Source organism: Aotus nancymaae, unplaced genomic scaffold (genome assembly GCF_030222135.1).
Source record: "Aotus nancymaae isolate 86718 unplaced genomic scaffold, 86718_ANA_hifiasm-v0.15.2.pri h1tg000030l, whole genome shotgun sequence".
Taxonomy (NCBI): Eukaryota; Metazoa; Chordata; class Mammalia; order Primates; family Aotidae; genus Aotus; species Aotus nancymaae.
Genome location: NW_026988443.1, coordinates 22,789,929 through 22,808,053, shown reverse-complemented (window position 1 = coordinate 22,808,053; position 18,125 = coordinate 22,789,929). Strand labels below are relative to the sequence as shown.

General features: G+C 46.9%; 2 protein-coding genes across 23 annotated transcripts in view; both read right to left on the bottom strand.

Annotated features, from left to right (window-relative positions):
• NFATC3 (nuclear factor of activated T cells 3) overlaps nt 1-7,668 on the bottom strand; it is a 150,047-nt gene extending 142,379 nt beyond the window's left edge. For all 8 annotated transcript variants that reach the window (XM_012437341.2, XM_012437342.2, XM_012437343.2 and 5 more), the window contains exon 1: nt 7,566-7,668. In XM_012437341.2, the coding sequence (XP_012292764.1) occupies nt 7,566-7,668 (103 nt within the window). The remainder of the gene's footprint in view (nt 1-7,565) is intronic.
• Nucleotides 7,669-13,764: 6,096 nt separating this feature from the next.
• The window catches only part of DUS2 (dihydrouridine synthase 2), a 55,976-nt gene continuing 51,615 nt past the window's right edge, over nt 13,765-18,125 (bottom strand). For all 15 annotated transcript variants that reach the window (XM_012437351.2, XM_064383206.1, XM_064383203.1 and 12 more), the window contains 4 exons: nt 17,233-17,382; nt 16,022-16,109; nt 14,532-14,605; nt 13,765-14,296 (listed from right to left, as the gene is read on the bottom strand). In XM_012437351.2, coding sequence (XP_012292774.1) covers nt 14,059-14,296; nt 14,532-14,605; nt 16,022-16,109; nt 17,233-17,382 — 550 coding nt within the window. In that variant the 3' untranslated portion in view covers nt 13,765-14,058. The remainder of the gene's footprint in view (nt 14,297-14,531; nt 14,606-16,021; nt 16,110-17,232; nt 17,383-18,125) is intronic.

The window sequence follows — 18,125 nt, the reverse complement described above, 5'->3', positions numbered from 1 at the left end:
TGCTACTTTTAAAAGGGAATATTTCTCCTATCCTAATCCAGTACCTTAAAGAATCTGAAGGGCTTTCAAGTGCCATTTTTTAAACTTTTTATTATGGAAATTTAAGAACATATATAAAGAACAGAGAATATTATTGTGAACCCTCACTCACCCATCAACTAGCTTCAACAATTTCTGAATTTCATTTTTTTAATGCCATTTTTATTTAACAATCTTTACTGAAAGATTTTTTAAAGCAATATTGAAAAATATTTACATTTAAGTGCAAACTCACAGTCCATTAAAGTATTCTAATCAGTGATTACCTTGATGAGAAAAAAATGCTTTTAGAAACATTTTTACATTCAATACAAATCTACTTACTGAAAAAGTTTAAGAGAAAATAATCTGAATATAATCCAATTTCAGTGCTCACATAATCCTATTTTCTAATTAAACAGTAAAGCTGATGAAAATTAATAAATACAAAATTTTAAGACATTGAAAAACATATTTTAAAGTGTAAAACTCTCATCTGCTGCTATAACATAAGAGACATTCTAAAACTGTACATTATGTAGGGAAAATTAAGCTTCAAGTTACTTCTCTGGTATAGCTGGGATGTTCAGGCTTTCATAGAGTTGTAGTTCCTTTTTACACATACATTTTTTTTTTTTTGAGATGGAGTTTCACTCTTGTTGCCCAGGCTGGAGTGCAATGGCATGATCTTGGCTCACGGCAACCTCTGCCTCCTGGGTTCAAGTGATTCTCCTGCCTCAGCCTCCCGAGTAGCTGGAATTACAGGCATGCACCACCACGTGCAGCTAATTTTGTATTTTTAGTAGAGACGGGGCTTCTCCATGTTGGTCATGCTGGTCTCGAACTGCTGATCTCAGGTGATCCGCCTGCCTCGGCCTCCCCAGGTGCTGGGATCACAAGTGTGAGACACCGCGCCCGGTCTTTTCTTTTTTTGAGACAGAGTTTTACTCTGTCCTCCAGGCTGGAGTGCAATAATACGATGTTGGCTCACTGCAAACTCCACTTCCCGAGTTCAAGCAATTCTCCTGCCTCAGCCTCCCAAGTAGCTGGGATTACAGGCACCCACCACCATACCCAGCTAATTTTTTGTATATTTAGTAGAGACAGGGTTTTGCCATGTTGGCCAGGCTGGTCTCCAACTCCTGACCTCAGGTGATCCACTAGCCTCAGCCTCCCAAAAGTGCTGGGATTACAGGTGTGAGCCACTGTGCCCAGCCTCACACATGAATATTAACTAACATTAACTAGAACTGTCCCAAAGATTAAATTTCAGCTGTTGGTAAACTATCAATTAGGCTACAGTACTTAAATCTTACAGCGCCAGTTGCCAACAGGTGAAAGTCATATAATATAATTAAACAAACATTACTAGAAATGCTGAAATATATGCAGACCCACATTCCGTTTGAGTTCAAATGATGGTTCTTAAAAAAGCCTGCTCCTGCTTGTGACTCCCCTAAGCCTCCCTGAACAAACTCACTCCTCTTAAATTCCACTGTTACTTGAACCTCATATGGCATGCCTGGGCAAATTTGATGACTTGGATTCTGTTTTAGAAACCAGGCCTACTGCCAAATCTGCTGTGTCTACTCCCCTGACCCACCAGGACAGCTTTAGACAAACACCTTCCTTATTTATGTCACTGCTGTAAGCAAACTACTGCTTACTATCAAATGAGGCTCAACCTCCTCAGGTTTCCTATCTTTTAAGAGTAATGTGACTGCCTTCACTTCTTCAACCCCACCTCTTATTTAAAACAAAACATTACCACACTGAATCATCTACTATTCAACTAGCAATAATGAGAAGGAAATCAGTGATACAACTCATTATCTTCTCTTAAAAGTTCTCCATTTTATATATTGCTATTTATGACTTTCTCTGAAGAAAAACTACTACTACATTTTCTCACCAAAAATGTCCTTATGATTCCACTTCATTTAAAAAATAAATATAGAGCAAACCTCAAAAGCAGAATTTGGACTATGCCTTCAATAAAAATAAATACAATTTTAGGCAAAGTTTACTGGCTGCTAAAAAAGGCAAGTAATTATTATATGTTGATTCTACAACTTACTCTAAATTATTATCTTGAACGCTTAAGATACAGGCCTTACTTAACCCCCACAACTTCTCGGCTATGTACATAATACCCAAGTTTTAACTTTTATAACACCTAATGAAACTACTACAGTACTACTTCTACTACAGTTCAAAATATATGCCAAAATATCCTTTCTGTATTGGCAAATAGGAACACCTAAGAAAGTACAGGAATAGCTCTTACAAAGATGAATGTTTTTAACAAAAATATGATGTTGAAATTTTTTCCTCAATTTTCCCCCATACTTGCTGAAACAAATTTATTCACTAATCTCGACCAGTTACTTTCTGGCAGTTACTACTGCCAGAAAATTCTGCCAGTACCCCTAGAAGCATCCTTCAACATCAGGAAATGTGTCAAAGAAACAGAGTATTATTCTTCCAAATGAAATGTTAAAATATTTATCATCGACTCAGTCGTCTAATACATACTCGCACTACATTCAACTCTACAGAAAACGCTGATCTAAGGTACGAAAATAAGGCTACTACTAAGCAGCATCCAAAACCTCCTTTACAGTACCTAATAGGTTGTACAAACACACAATTAAATTTGTACAAGAAACTAAGCAACTTCCCCCTTTTCATACTGATTTAAATATCCAATTATATACTTAAATGTTTAGCAAATTAGCCATCTTTCACATCATACTAAGAATTTCATTCAAGAAAGTGGAAAAATATAATTAAAAGTATATTACTTTCAGTATTTGATAAAATATAAGAGGTAACATTTAAAAGACTGAAACAGATAAAATAAAAATGTCTTACGACCAAATATTCTAACTCATGTAAGTTTAAATTGCTGACTCTCTCATCTGCCCTAATCTCTTTTTTCTTCTTTTTAAACTGCTACTGTTTGAAAATGCCCTACTGTCTCTCATTGTTTTAATTTAGTATATGGAGAAGGGTCTAGGAAAGAGAAGGAAGTCAAAACTAGCCTACTCACGTGTGTGTTTAAAGAAATGTTAGGGGTGTGTGTGTGTTTTTAAAGAAATTTTAGTTACTACCACTTAAATAAGGACTGTGTTAAGTGCTTTAAATACATTATCTCATTTATACAAGATAAAACAAAAATCTTGACTAAAAATGATCAATAAAAACTGAAAAGTAAGAAAATAAAATTACCTAAGAGACAGTAAATTGGATCAGCTCTCCAAGCAGTAAACAAAGTAAAAACACTGTAGATTAAATTCTAAGACAACTTCTAGGAAAAGTTCCTCAACTTGACATATGAAAAAGTTGTGTATTAAAGGAATATCTGAAAAAAAAAATTACACATATCTTATAATCAAGTAAACTTCTTACAAAAATACATATTGTATCTAAGATATTTCTGTCCTTTGAAAAAACAGCAGTAGATGAGATACTACACACAGTATATAGCACATTCCTCCCAGGAACTCTCATTCAGGACTAGAAAGTCAATATTTAGCAATGAACCCTGAAAATGAAACTCTCAATTTGCAAAGTACAGATTATTTGTTATAATATCAAACTTAAAGATACACAATCACTATACTAAAATAGAGTACCAGAGGCTGCCCTTTATAATGGCAAATAATGTTAATGGAATACATTAAACATGTACCTATTTTAAATTCCCTATTTACTACTAAGGTATATCATCTATTTGGAGCTAGATATTAAGTAAAAGAAGGTTTAACAAAATGGTTCATTTTTAACTGGAAAAATCAGAGACAGCACTGTCATCTTATATTTAAAAAAAAAACAAAAAAAACAAGGTAGACTGGTCCGATGGTAGTGGGTTATTAGAATGTATTAACGTTAGTGTCACTCAAGTTAGTAGACAACCCCCCAACCCCGCCCCCGCCACTGCTAAATGTGACTGTTTTTAAAAAAAAAAAAAAAAAAAATGCTAAAGACTCTAGGGTCTTAAATTTTCTTTAGTGAAAAAAATCTCAAAATACTGCTGCAAACAATAGTCTTAAAAAGTCAGTTGTCAGTCACAAATGTATACAACATTATCAAGTGTTATTAAGGGCATCTCATATCATGTAATTTGCACGTTAACAAGCTTGCTTAGGACATTTGCTAAATTCAGCTCTTGGCTTGTCCTCACTCTCTATTCACTCACCTCACTATTTTTCAAAAATCTTCTCACTGTATGGAAATTTAGTTGTGATACAAGTACTCCCAAACCTTTAGGGATGTAAAACCACTGCAGTCCCAATTACCAAAATAGCCAAAGAACTGAAACAACTCTCATCAATTTCCTCTACCACAAAAAAGCAGTGAGCACTGACTCAAAACCTAGGCGTTATTTATTCATTTATTTAACAAAATATTGGGGCTGTGTGCAGTGGCTCACACCTGTAATCCCAGCATTTTGAGAGACCAACGCAGGAGAGCCCAGGAGTTCCAGACTAGCTTGGGCAACATAGTGAAACCTCCATCTCTATTTAAAAATATATATATTGGGCCAGGTGCAGTGGTCCACACTTGTAATCCCAGCACTTTGGGAGGCATCCGTATCATTTGAGGTCAGGAGTTCGAGACCAGCCTGGCCAACACGGTGAAACCCCATTTCTACTTAAAACACAAAAAGTAGCCAGGCCTGGCGGCACACGCCTATAATCCCCGCTACTCAGGAGGCAGAGGCAAAATGACTTGAACCCCAGAGATCGAGGTTGCAGCAAGCTGAAATCACGCCACTGCACTCCAGCCTGGGTGACAGAGCGAGACCCTGCCTCAAAAAATAAAAAGTATATATATATATATGTGTGTGTGTGTGTGTGTGTGTGTGTATGTGCGTATATATGTATATATACGTATATAGTGCCTACTATGTAAAGGCACTGTACTAGGCGCTGATAATATAACTGAAAAGGATTACAGACACTACCCCTGCGCTCAAGGAACTTCCATTCCAGTGAGGAAGAGAATCCAAATATGAGTTCGGCAAACACACTGATACAACCCAGCAATGATCTGAATTCTACCAACGATTCTATTCTTATTTTCCACTTTACTGCATGTATTATCCTAAAATCATTTAGGTGATTCTACTTTGTTTCTTCAAACTACATAATCATAATAATGCTTAGTAAAATGAAAACTAATTTTGTGAACAATTAATTTTGAAAACTTAGCTGTGAATATATCACATCCTCCTCAACAGAATTTCAAAATTAATTGCTACGTGTTCATAGCAGCACTATTCACAATAGTCAAAAGGCAGAAAAAGCCCAAATGTCCATCAACTGGCGAACAAATTGTGTTCCATTATCCACACACACACGATGGAATATTACTCAGCCACAGAAAGGAATGAGGTCATCAGACACAAACGTTCACATATTATATTATCCTACTTATATAAAATATCCAGAATAGGTACCACAGAGACAGATCCCAGATTGGTGGCTGCTAGGGGTTGTGGGGAGGGAAGAGAATATGGGGAGCAACTGTTTAACGGGTGCTGTTTTCCTTTGGATGAAAATGTTTTAGAACTAAACCGAAGCAGTAGCTGCACAACACTGAATGCACTAAACTGTTCACTTTAAGACAGTTTGTTTTTTCATATGTATTTTGCCTTAATATTGGAAAAAAACTTGTAAAAAAAAAAATTACCAGCTTGAATATTTTAAAGTGGACTTTTTGCCACAAATAAAACTGCTGATATTTACCTTTGGAAATTTCAGTTATAAATCAAGTTATACCGATTTTAACTCCTTTTAGACCTATTTTAATATCAAAATGGCTTTTGTGTATAGTAAAGACCATTTAAAAAGCATTTTCATAGCTTTTAAATGTTATTCAATATTTTGGTTGTATATACAATTACTACTTATACTCAATTCCTTTATTATTCATATGTTTGGTTAACACCCTTACCCATCACATATTTGATATATAATGTGTTCTAATCAATTTGTGCCCAATAAAAGTTTGCTGACATTCAACTATTTATCTTTTTTACAATAAAAATATTCAAACAAGCTGTTTTTCTTTCACTTCCCGATAATCTAGGTACAATTCAATGCTACACTCTCGACAAATGCCACTTTTCCTGTTTCTTCATCTACTATAAAATGCATCACCATTCACAGACTTCCTAGTAGCACAGTTATTACTCGGACTATGTGTCTCCACCAACTATTTCCCAAACTCTTTGAGGAGCCTCAGTCCTCTGCATCATCATAACACTACAAGATCAGTAACAGTGGTTCAATGTAATAGGCGCTCAAATTATGTTAATGGAGTTGAAAATAAACGCAGTCAACACATAACTATTATGAATTATGTATTACACTGAAAAAGACATCTAGCCTGTGAAGACTAAAAGGACCGATAAAACAAGTACCAACTAGAGGATCCTCATGCCTCACTTTCAGGTATGTTAAAAATGGATTTAAATCGCTGAGGAGGCATGTGGGTCTGCGACGTGGAAGTGGTGGTGGGCTTGGCTGGAAGCAAACTAGCGGGGAACTCTGGGACTCAGGTATGTTTTACAATGCAACTCTCCAGAACAGTCTATCGAACATCAACATGAACATTAAGGAATTCACCTCACACCAGGCAAGAAAAAATAGGGATTGCTCTTATCCATTTCCTTTTTGAAGTTCGCATGCGTATGTAATAGGGACACTGAACTTAATGAACCACAGTATTCCAAACCAGGTCACAAAAGAGCTCTAACTCCCCAATCATCCTGTTTCTATTTCCTGATTGGTCTGACGTGCAAGCATTATGGTGCCCAGCTTTCCCAATTCAAGATTTCCTTTAAAATATCTTCCAAGAAGTTTTTCTTTAAACAAAAATCAACTTCTAGAATTTCTAGGAAAATTATGAAAAAAGCAACCCACTATTTAAAAAAAAATCTTTATTCAAGTAAGGAAATTAAGTTTCCAAAAAAATCCCGTTACAGTTACACTTCGAATTAATTGTGGGCCATAAACTTGCACAAGTGGACGAAACTCGAAAGCATTACTCTCCCAGCAAAGTAAACTTAAATATGTTCGTGATTTTTAGAGGGGTCCTATCGTTGAAAAATAAGCATCTTTCCAACGAAAATTTCAAGAAACCTAGAATAGATGAAAAACCCAGTGCGCTTACACTTTACAGGGACATTTTCCTTGCAACACACTGGCAAAGCAGGGACAACCAGACGCCACTTGGGCAGCAGCCCGGACCCTGGGCCTCCAAACCCCGAGCGTCCCGGAGTCAAGTTCCCCACTAGTTTGCTTCCAGCCAAGCCCGCCACCACTTCCACGTCGCAGAGACCCACACGCCTCCTCAGAGATTTAAATCCGTTTTTAACTCACCACACACAGGCGCGCGCGCACACACACACACGCACACGCACGCGCACACACTCGGGGTTATCGGTCTCCGGTCATCCAAGGGAACAGGGAGGGGGCGAGAAATCCTGCGAGCGAGAAGAGGGGTCGCTCTTCTTTCCGGTCTGGCCCGGCACCCACCTGCAGGCCGCGAGCCCGGGGCCGGCGGCGCCGACGCCCCGTCCTCGCCAAAGACGAGTTTGAAGTCGAGCTCGTCGTGGGCGCCACAGTTTGCAGTAGTCATCGGCGTGGCCCAGGGTGCTGCGGCTCCTCCTTAGGTGGTGGCGGCTTGCGGCGGCGGTGGCGGCGGGAGCGGCAGCAGCTCCTCAGCGCCGCTTCATGCCCGGCCGCGCGGGCCAGGAGGTCGCGACTCCACAGCAAACTTTCCGGGCGGGGCCCTCGACGCCGAACGTTTCGCTCCGAACTAGAGAGTCGGCCACGCGCCGAGCAGCACCAGGAGCCGCAGCCGCCCGCCGCCAGTACCTAAGCCGCCACTGTCGCCTTAGCCAACGTTCCCCGCCCCCCCCGCCACAGTCGCCGCCGCCGCCACCGCCGCCGCGGGCGCGCTCCCGCACCCTGCCGCGCGCCCGGCCCCGCCCCCTACGCCAGCCCATCCGGCCCGGTTGCCTATTGGCCACTAGCGCGGCGAACAGGGGCCGGGCCCCGCCCCCTCGCAGACCAATCGCGTAACTCGGTCTCCGGGAGAAGGAAGTCACGTGAACACGCAGCCCCGAAGAGCACAGCTACCCCTCGGGAGTTGTAGTTTGGCCTGTATTCCCACGACAATTCCTTCTAAACTATGAGGTATAAGGCCGATTGCTCTACTTGGATAGGGGACCATCACCGGCCAATGGAGAAGACCCCTTTCCTCATTGGGCGGAGCTCATGACGAGGAAGGGGTGCCGAAGCACTGAGGTTCTGGGTTCGGTGATGTGGGGCCGCCTCGTGTTACTCCTGATGACTGGCTTTAGGGAAGGCATCAAGGCCCGGCTGGTTTACCTGGACGCCGCCCACATCCTCATCCCCCTCACCTCAACTTTAATGTCTGACTCTCCAGAAGGCGGGGACCAGACCGAGAGTCCAACTAGGTTGGGACGGAACCAAAGAATATAGGTTGCGCTATGGGTCCGGAGTCTGAGCTCGCGGTCGCCGCAGGCCCACCCTCTGCGGGGCGGAGCCTGCGCCTAGGCGGCGGGGCCTTTGTCCCCACTAGCGAGCCCCCGCTGCTGATTCCTTGACAGCGTGCGCGTTTGAGGCCTCGGCGAAGCCCGATGGGCAGGGCCTGTCCCTTGCTGGAAGTTGAGTAGATTGAGCAGGAAAGCCCGTTGTGAGCTTGCGCCAATCGCGGCTCTGTGATCTCTGCATCCTGGTGCATATCCATGAAAGAGGGAAGGATGGAGCCGCCCAAATTGGGTGGCGGCAGTGAAGAGGAAGTGACACTACCTAAAGAACCGTTTTCGTGATCTGCGCCTCCCGAGCAAGCTTGCCTTCCCAAGATGGCCAAAGATGCCTCCTCCTGGGGTCTAGGGTGGAGGCCGTCCTTGGGGACTGGGAGCCTGGCTTGTTTACCTAAGCCTCCACTGAGGCACAAGGTGGACAGGGAGGTAAGGGAGGCAGGGTGACCGCCTCCCCTAGCTCCGTGCGCCGGACACAAGGCCCACAGGGCATAGCATCCCTAGAGGCATGTTGCTGGAGGAAACCAGGGAGCTGTCAGAGGCTTGGGTGCAGGTGCGCCCAAGAAATACTGCCCTCTCAGGATACAATAGTTTGTTAAAGAGAAAAGAAGAAAAATGAAATGCCACTCTCAAGGCCTACAGCACATTTCCACACCACCCACAAAAGCCAGTGGGAAGAGAGGGTAAAGGGAAGCCTCTTGCAGAGGTCTCAATGTCTGGACTGACACTTGAGCTACCAGGGAGCCCTAGAGGGAGCCAAACTAGACTTTAGGTTAGAAGACAGGGAATGTCCAGAGCATCCAAGACGTTCATCTTGGATTAGTTCATTTCTGCCCAGTGTTCTGTACCAGTACCTGTGCTGTTCCTGGGGATTCAGAGATAAATTAATAAATTAAGTCTCCCTTCAGGGGTAAGGGAGAGGGGACCAGCAAATCTATAATTACTGTGCAAATAAATGAGGGTTGTGCCAGAACTCAGAGACAGTTCATAAGCCCGCTGGCTGCAGGGTCTTGACAGGGGTGAGTAGGAACTGGAGAGACGGGCAAGAAGGGAGCAAGTTTCATTCCAGGCAGAGAACAGATATCCAAAGACTTGGAGACCAGAAAGTACCTGCGGTGAGCAGAAGCCAAAGGTGGGGCCGGATGAGTGGGCAGAATGCTGCAGGCCACTGCAAAGAGTCTGAACTTTATGCTGACGGCAGTAGGGAGCCGTGGAAGGACTTAGGGCAGGGGATTTACATGGCCAGAATTCTGGGTGGATCACTGGATTTGACTGGGGCAAGGGTGAATGAAGTTAGAGGGAGAAGAAAATAGTGGTGAAGGAGAGGGAACAACGAGCATTAGGTGAGTGGAACATCCTTCCCAATAACCTGTCCTGCCTGCAAATCTACAACCTTGAGGGCCTGAGTGTGGAATTTGGGGCCCAAATGCCACATCAGCTCTGGAGCCCTCTGCCTCAAGCAGGTTGCTGGCCCACCTATTTGTACCACATGTAACAGGATCCTGATACAGTAAAAAGTCCCAGAGGGTTGGCCAGCTCATCTGAAGTCCCTGCAGACATGATTTCACCTAAACCATGGGATCAGCCATAATCAGACCAGACGGCAGGCAGGAGGGAGACCCTGGGCCGGTCAGCTCCTCCACTAAGAAGAGACCACAGAGAAGGTGTAGATGGCTTAAAAAATTCACCCACTCATCAAATGCTCAGCTATGCATCTGTGTTCCCAGCCACTGAGCACTGGAGAACCCTTAGAAGAGGTTACATTGTAGGGATGGTTTCTGGCCTGGGGTAAACTGAGAAGCTACCAAGGAATGGTGAGGGCTGGGACAGGGATTGGCACCAACTGCAGGAAGAGTCACCATGTGTGTAAGAAAGTCAGCAATGGCTGGGAGCTCTGCAGGCTTGAAGGGGCCTGCCCACACACATACACCGATATATGCATACTCTTTCAGCCCTTTGCCCCAGCTAAGACCAGGACGTCCCCACATGAGCTCTTCCTCAGGCAGTTCCAAAGCTCCTGCAGGTCATCTGGGCCCACCTCCAGCCCTGTGAGAGCCCTGTGAAACCAGGAGGCCCACAGGACCAGTGCAGTAGGTAGAACCCCAGGGTGGACAAGGGCTATGTGAGTCACCATAAAACCACTCTCCCTGTGTGAATGCTAGCCAAGCCTGGGAATTAGGGAAAGCTGTCTTTATCATTGGCTGTCACAGGACTGACCCTAAGCACCCATTGTTGTAGTTCTCCAGTGCCCTCTGAGCCATGGGAAGGTATAGTTTAGCCTACCCCAGTCCCTTGTTCCACATTAGGCAAAACAGGAGCCTTTGAAGAAATTCAGAGTTTAAAAAACTTCTTCCTCTCCATGCCAAACATCCCCCTTGCCTCAAGCTCTTGTTGGATTCTTCTGTGTCTGCTCCCAGCCCCATGCCAAGGTGGCCATAGGGGACACAGGACTGCCTTTGAGCAGCTCCCAATCTGGGAGGAGAGGATAAGACCAGCCAACTACAATCACAGAAAGTTAGTTACTGAAGTCAGCACAGGGTGCTGAGAAGACATGGTCAGCACTTTGTCCTCAAATACCAGGCTGAGGAGTTTGGACTTGGTCCAGAGAGCAGTCTCAGAGAGCCACAAAAGAGTTCTGAGCAGAATAACACCTGGAAGGACCCAAGGGTTCAGGACTGCAGGTGGAAGAGATTCTTTGCACACAGCCCAGTCTTTTTGCTGTGGCCTTTGAGAGACCTGCCACCCTCTCCATCCTTACTCATCCCTCCCTCTCATGCTCATATCAAAACCATTTGTCCCCCAAACGTGATGAGCTAATGGGAAATCCTCAATCAAGCTAGCTGGAATGGATGAGTAAGTGTTGTGGCTACTAGCCGAGGGAGAGGTTTGGGAGTCTAAGTGGCCTAATTTAAGGTGGACACGGTGAGAACAATGGACAAGGCTTTCAGGCCTGACTGTCCCTCCCCCCGAGTCAGTCCCATCCTTGGGCAGGTCACTTTGAGACCAGGAAAGACAACACTGAGGTGTGCTAAAGTGAGATTATTTGAGGACCAACATATTCAACCAGGATCCCTGCCAGACATCCTCAGTCACAGAATATATACTAGACCTGCCCCACCTTCCTCCTCTGTGAAGGATTCTCTCCCTAGTGCTTCCCAGGGCCCTCAAAGCCCCCACATTCCAGCCTCTATCTTAATAGCATACCTATATCCCTGCCTCTCCTTCCTCAGAGCCCAGAAATGAACCTGACCCTGCCAGAGGAGGGGCTTCCCCAGGGAAACCATACTGGTGGGAGAAGTGGCCTGAGATCAAAGCCCAGTTCCACAGGGGAGGTAGATCTTAGGACTCAGTGACTTGGGAGGGGTCCCCGTAGCTTCTGTCTGACCAGTTCCAGTTGGAGTATAAGAAAAGGCAAAGGGGGAATTTTGTTTTGTTTTTTATTTATATTTTTTTGAGACAGGGTCTTACTCTGTCACCCAGGCTGAAATGCAGTGGTGCCATCACAGCTCACTGCAGCTTCAACCTCCTGAGCTCAAGAGATCCACCCACCTCAGCCTCCTAAGTAGCTAGGACTATAGGCACCTGCCACCATACCCAGCTAATTTTTATACTTTTTGTAAAGACGGGGTTTTGGCATATTGCCCAGCAGGCTAGTCTTGAACTCTTGAGCTCAAGTGATCTGCCCACCTCAGCCTCCCAAAGTGCTGGGATTACAGCTGTGAGCCACCAGGCCCAGCCAAAGGAGGTATTTTAACTGAGACTGTTTTTAGTATGAAAAATCAGAAATAGGCCAGGTGCAGTAGCTCATGCCTGTAATCCCAGCACTTTGGGAGGGCGAGGCGGGAGGACTGCTTGAGGACAAGGGTTCAAGATCAACCTGGCCAACATAGTGAGACCCCATCTCTATAAAAAAAAAAAAAGAAAGAAAGAAATTGTGCCTAAAGCTTGGTGACTGAGACTGGACAAAGCCTCGGTCTTTCTTCTGGGTAGAGCCCTTTCTCTGGGAGCACTGGTCTGGGAAGTCAGTTAGGGTACCCGGCATGGAGTGACCCCATTAACCATGCAATGTCCAATCAAAGGGCCAGCCTATTGTCCTCCAGTCAGCCTCACACAGGCAGAGGACAGCTGATCCCTTCTCAGAGGAGGGCCCTCAGGACAGAGAGGAGTCAAAGTGAGTTGCCCAAGGTCAAACAGCAATGGCTCTGGGAGGCAGCGGGTAGTGTGGTATCCTTATCTGCACACAGAAAGGCAAGCGTGGGTGGCAGGGGGGAGGGGGGCAGTGCTGGGACTGAGACAGAGGCCTCACCCACCAAACCTTAGACTCAGAGGCCAACAGGGCAGGGGCTGCTGGCTGGCACAGGTGCCTGATCCTGTATTAAGTTGCCACAAAACAGTGAGGCTCTGACACATGGGAGATGTGGGAGATACAGCCTTGACCCAGAGGGGAATCCTCCCCTCCCCACCACACCAATAGAACCTGGAAAAAGGGATGAGAAGCAGCATGTTTACAGCTGAGGAAGCGGGGGCAGGACAGGGCAGGGACCTTTGGTCAGAACGCCCCTCCCAGTAAGCGGGGGAGGCCCCATGAGATGCGGTAGCCGTTTGTTTGCTTCTCACTGCCAGGAGGAAATTAAAGAGAATCTGCCACTTCCTTCCGCCCCAAGTGGGATGAGGAAGGCGGGGGACGGGGGGGACTGTGTGGTGTGATCTGCCAAACATCAGGGCCCCAAATTGCTGTCATCAGCAGCCTCTAGTGCCCCACTGCCCAGGGCAGGCACCTCATCAGGTCTGAGCTCCAGGCAGCTGTCAGGCTTGAAGGAGACTCTGGGGATCAGACGAACACTCCCCATCCCACTGGACTAGTCCCTTACTGGGGCACCAGTTGCCCTGGTCCTTCCTCCAGATCCCATATCACCTCTCATCAGGACAGACAATTGACGCCCAGTGCCTTAGGTGTAGAGTCAGTAGAATGAGCTTCTTGGGCCTTCCTGGCTTGGCTCCAGTCCAGTGATACCCCATTTCCCACCTCCACCAGACCCAGAGAGATGGGCAGTAGATAGGCTTTGGGAAGCTTTAGCTCTGCACAGAGGGTGGGAGTAGAATAATCATGCCAGGACACAAGCCCATTTATGAAGATGCCCAAGGCTAAAGCAGCCAGCCATGGGTGAGGATAGGGGATGTCTTTATTGCACAGTACCAATGTCAGGTTGCAGAGGTGCCACCTGAAAAGCTCCTGTTTTCAAAGGGAACTTGACTCTGTCACTCAGATCCACCAAAGGAGCCAGGATCCACCCTTGGACGGCCCCTGGTCCATGCTCCAGGCTGATGGCCCCTGCTGGGACATCTAACTCCTGCCAGGCAAGACCAGCAAATTGTTCAACAGCATCTGGTTCATGCTGTGGTATCCACAGCCACCTTAGCACCAGACCATGGAGGGATGACTAGGGCAGGAAGAGTAGTCACCAGCCTTCCAGGGGGCTCTCTTCACCACTTCCCAAGGCCACAAAGGGCTTCTTGCACAACTCCCCAGGTTGTGCTAGCTCCTGAGCTCTGGGGCCCCCACAGTCTTGGTCAGGAGACTCCCTCTTTCGCTTGTGCAAAGAAGGGTTCTCCTCACCCAGCCGACCCTCAGGGAGGCCCTGGCTCCGCAGACAGACGATGGCCGCAGCCTGCTCCGCCAGTTTCTTGGACTTGTCCCTAGGCAGATGAGGCAGAGGGCAATAAGGCATGTAGGCAGGTTTCAGGGCTGTGAGGCCTGACTCTACACACCCTTGGCAGATTCTGACAAAACTGAGTAAGGGGTCACCATCCAGGGATGCCACTGCCCACATATACCATCTGCCCAACCCTCCTAGGACAATGCTGGATGATGGGCAGAATGCCCACTCTCCTCCCCACCCCAAGCCTCCTTCCCTATAATAAGGAAACTTACCACAAGGTAGACTGATACTTTTGTTCAGCAACGGTGACAACAGAAGAGAACAGGCGGTCTACAGGACGTTGAACCTGGTACAAAGATTAAAGGAAACACATGGCCAGAGAAATGAGCCCTGGAAGCCAACCTGCTGGGGTCAAATTAAAGGCAGATAAAAGGAAGTATTTCCAACCTAAGTCAAATGAAGGCTGCCTGTATCACATGCTCCTCCCAAGCAAAAGTGCCCGGTGCAGAAAGGCAGATGTACAAACAGACAACGACCTCAAGCGTCTGGAGCTGTCATGGACCTGAGCAAAGGCCAGCAGAGCCTTTAGCTGCACATGACTACAGAGCCTCCTGCTGACAGCTGGATAGGCGAGGTCCCCAAAACAAGGAGTCACCAGATGCCAAAAGGGTGAGAAGGAACAAGCTAAGAGCAGAGAAGGCACACCTGGCAGAGGGACCAGGTGATATGGCTGGGGCAAAGGGCTGCGGGCATGAAACTGGAAGGAGAGAGGCACATGGGAGGGTCTCAGGCTCTATGCTGAGGTGCTGGCTTGATTCTACAGACATGCTGGGAAGCTGCTGACTTGAGGAACAGAGGTTAGATTTGTTTTGGAAAAGTCACTATGGCAGGGGGACAGACACAACCCCCAGAAGGTATAAGCCTCGAGGCCAGAAGATGATTCCAGACGAGGCAGAGCAGCTTAAGGAAGGCATGGCCGTGAAGACCAAAGGAAGTGAAGCAAGACTATCTCACGGTTTCCACCCCAGGGGCACCACATCTGGGGCCCAATTTTGTGCTCCACTGGCTGAGGCCTAAGGATCCAAAGACATGTCTGGGCTGGGCACAGTGGCTCATGCCTGTAATCCTAGCACTTTGGGAGGCCGAGGCAGGTGAATCACCTGAGTTCAGGAGTTTGAGACCAGCCTGGCCAACATGGTGAAACCCTGTCTGTTCTAAAAACACAAAAAATAAGCCAGGCATGGTGGTGTGTACCTGTAATCCCAGCTACTTGGGAGGCTAAGGCAAGAGAATTGCTTGAACTAGGAGGTGGAGGTTGCAGTGAGCTGAGATCACACTAATGCACTTCAGCCTAGGCATCAGAGTGAGGCTCTGTCTCAAAAAAAAAAAAATTAATTAAATAAAATTTTTAAAAAATTAATATTGGCTGGCTCATGCCTTATAATCCCAGCACTTTGGGAGGCTGAGGAGGGAGGACCACTTGAACACAGGAGTTTGAGACCAGCCTGGGCAACAAAGCAAGACCCCATTTCTAAAAAAAAAATACTAATTAGACTCTGATTAAAAAAAAAAGAAGACATATCTGGCTGAATTGGACAACAGGCCACTATAAGAGGGTGGGGGTTATCAGCGACTGAACTGGCCACCAGCAGTTTCTCCATGCCTACAGAGGGCAAGGCCAGGCTCTAGCCTGGCAAGTTGAGGGCATAAGCTGTGGGAGCGCCGTAGCTGGCTGCAGGGCAGGACATAGCCAGGGACTCACCGTTTCATACATGGGCTGTGGCAACTTCTCCCTCCGGCACCACTCTAGCAGGCACATCTTGGGGGTGATCTGGGCTGAGTATGCTCTCCTGGGGAAAGGAAGGGAAGCAGTTGGGGCTCACCCACCATCACCACTCCCTCAGTCAGCGCACTACTCAGCCCCTGATAGGAGCAGCAGAAACGAGAGGAACTGAGATACCAAGCTGCTGCCTTAAGGCTTCTATACCTACTCCCACAGGCTCCCATTCCTGTCCCACCAGCAGCTTGGACCTGGGTTTTATTTAAAGGGAAGATAAATTTTGGCATGTTCAGGAAATTGTGGGGAAAAGAGGGAATGAACTCCCAATACTCTGAGGTCCAGCCTGGAAAAATAATCTTCAACATCCAAGAAGGAAGCTTGACACTCAAGACAAGATCAGTAGGGAGTGGGTGAAGGTGGGCAATGGAGGTGACCAGACAATGGTCTCAGGGATCTTGCTCAGCGTCCACCCTGATCTTGCTCAGCGCCTGCCAAGGGTCAGAATCATCTGCTGAGGCCACAGACACATGGAATCTGATTTCAGAGTCTGTGACAAGGTAACACAGTGACATGGTAGGAGGGGCCATATTCCAACTTCCCAGCTGGAACTCTCCCTGCCATCTGACTGCCCAACAGCTATCCCTACCACCCCAACCCCCCACACCCCTGCCAGACAAGACTGGCTCCTGTCTGGTCCTGGGGACTGGAGAAAGGCTCAGATCCCAGAAGAGGGCACCATTCAAAGCTGGGTCACAATCTGAGGCATAAGCAGCTTGAACGGGCACCACAGGGCTGGTGAGGGGCACTGGGTGTGGGCAGGGGCTGCAGAGCCAAATGAGGGCTAGGATCCTTCTGCTGTTGAGGAGCTCCATGCAGCCGCCAGCTCCTCAGGGCCCTGGAAAAGCACAGACTTTCAGGAACAGGAAACAAGTTCCCCCTGCCCTAAGTTGTGGGAGGGAATGAGTTAGGGAAAAAGTAGAGTTCAATCACTGAACTTGGGATAGGCTTTCAGGAACTATCTTCCCTGTAAGCACCTTCTATGGGATGCTGCAAATTAAGAACAAGTTTCCAAACCAAGAAGACCTGTGGTCCCTACGTTTGACATTAAGCACATATAGCAGACAGTTTGCTGGCCTAGTGGAACCCCAAGGGTGCTGGCCCCAGCCCAAGCTGAAGCCAAGCTGGAGGCCTACCGGTCAAACTTGACAGCCATCTTAATGACACCAGAGGTATCTTCAGCTGGCTCCCTGGTCTCCTCTGAAGTTCTGGCTGAGAGCCTGGCCCGCTGAGCATCCAGCTCCTGTGTGGTTTCCTCATAGAAGGCACCAAGGCCAAAGGCCTCACTAAGGAGGAAAAAGCAGATCAGGGCAAACACTTTAGTGGAGCCGGCATCCAGGCTACTGCAGAAACCCAGGGCCCCACCACTGAGCAACTCCTGTACCATCTACACCACACCACCACCGGGGCCTGGCCATCAGAATGTGCCTCCTGCCCAGCCCTGGGATCACCCTGGACTAGAAGATGGAAAGTGAATGTGAACCCAAGTGTGAACACTGGAGGGAAGCTGGGCTGGGTAGGAAAGGTTGTAAAGGTCACCCCTACCACCTGCAGTCTCTCTCCTGAGGAGGAGCACACAGATGGTGTCCCCAGCCAGCCATGACTGAGTTGACCAATGCTGATCAAGCACATGGGCCCATGGGAGGAAAAGACAGAGGCCTGACCACTGAGTGGTTCCCCACTTCCTGCCCAGCCATGAGCAGTTATACATGGTTTTCAGCTGACACTGAGGTACCACCCAGAGCTACAGAGTTATACTTTTTCTCTTGAGCTTACAAGGTACCTGGGTCGAACTGATTAAGCTATGTGGGGTAGGGATTGAACCAATGCCATAAGCCAAGGGTGGAAGGAGGGTTCTAGCAAGGGTTTTTTCCTTCTAGGAAACATCTTAAGGGCTAGAAGACTCAAGCGAAGATGGATCCCTGATGGCAAAAGTGGTTCAGAAAGGCATCTATGAAAGAGGGAGGCTACAGATCACTCACATGAGAGGGAGAGAGCCTTCCAGGCAGAGGACCCATTACAAACACAG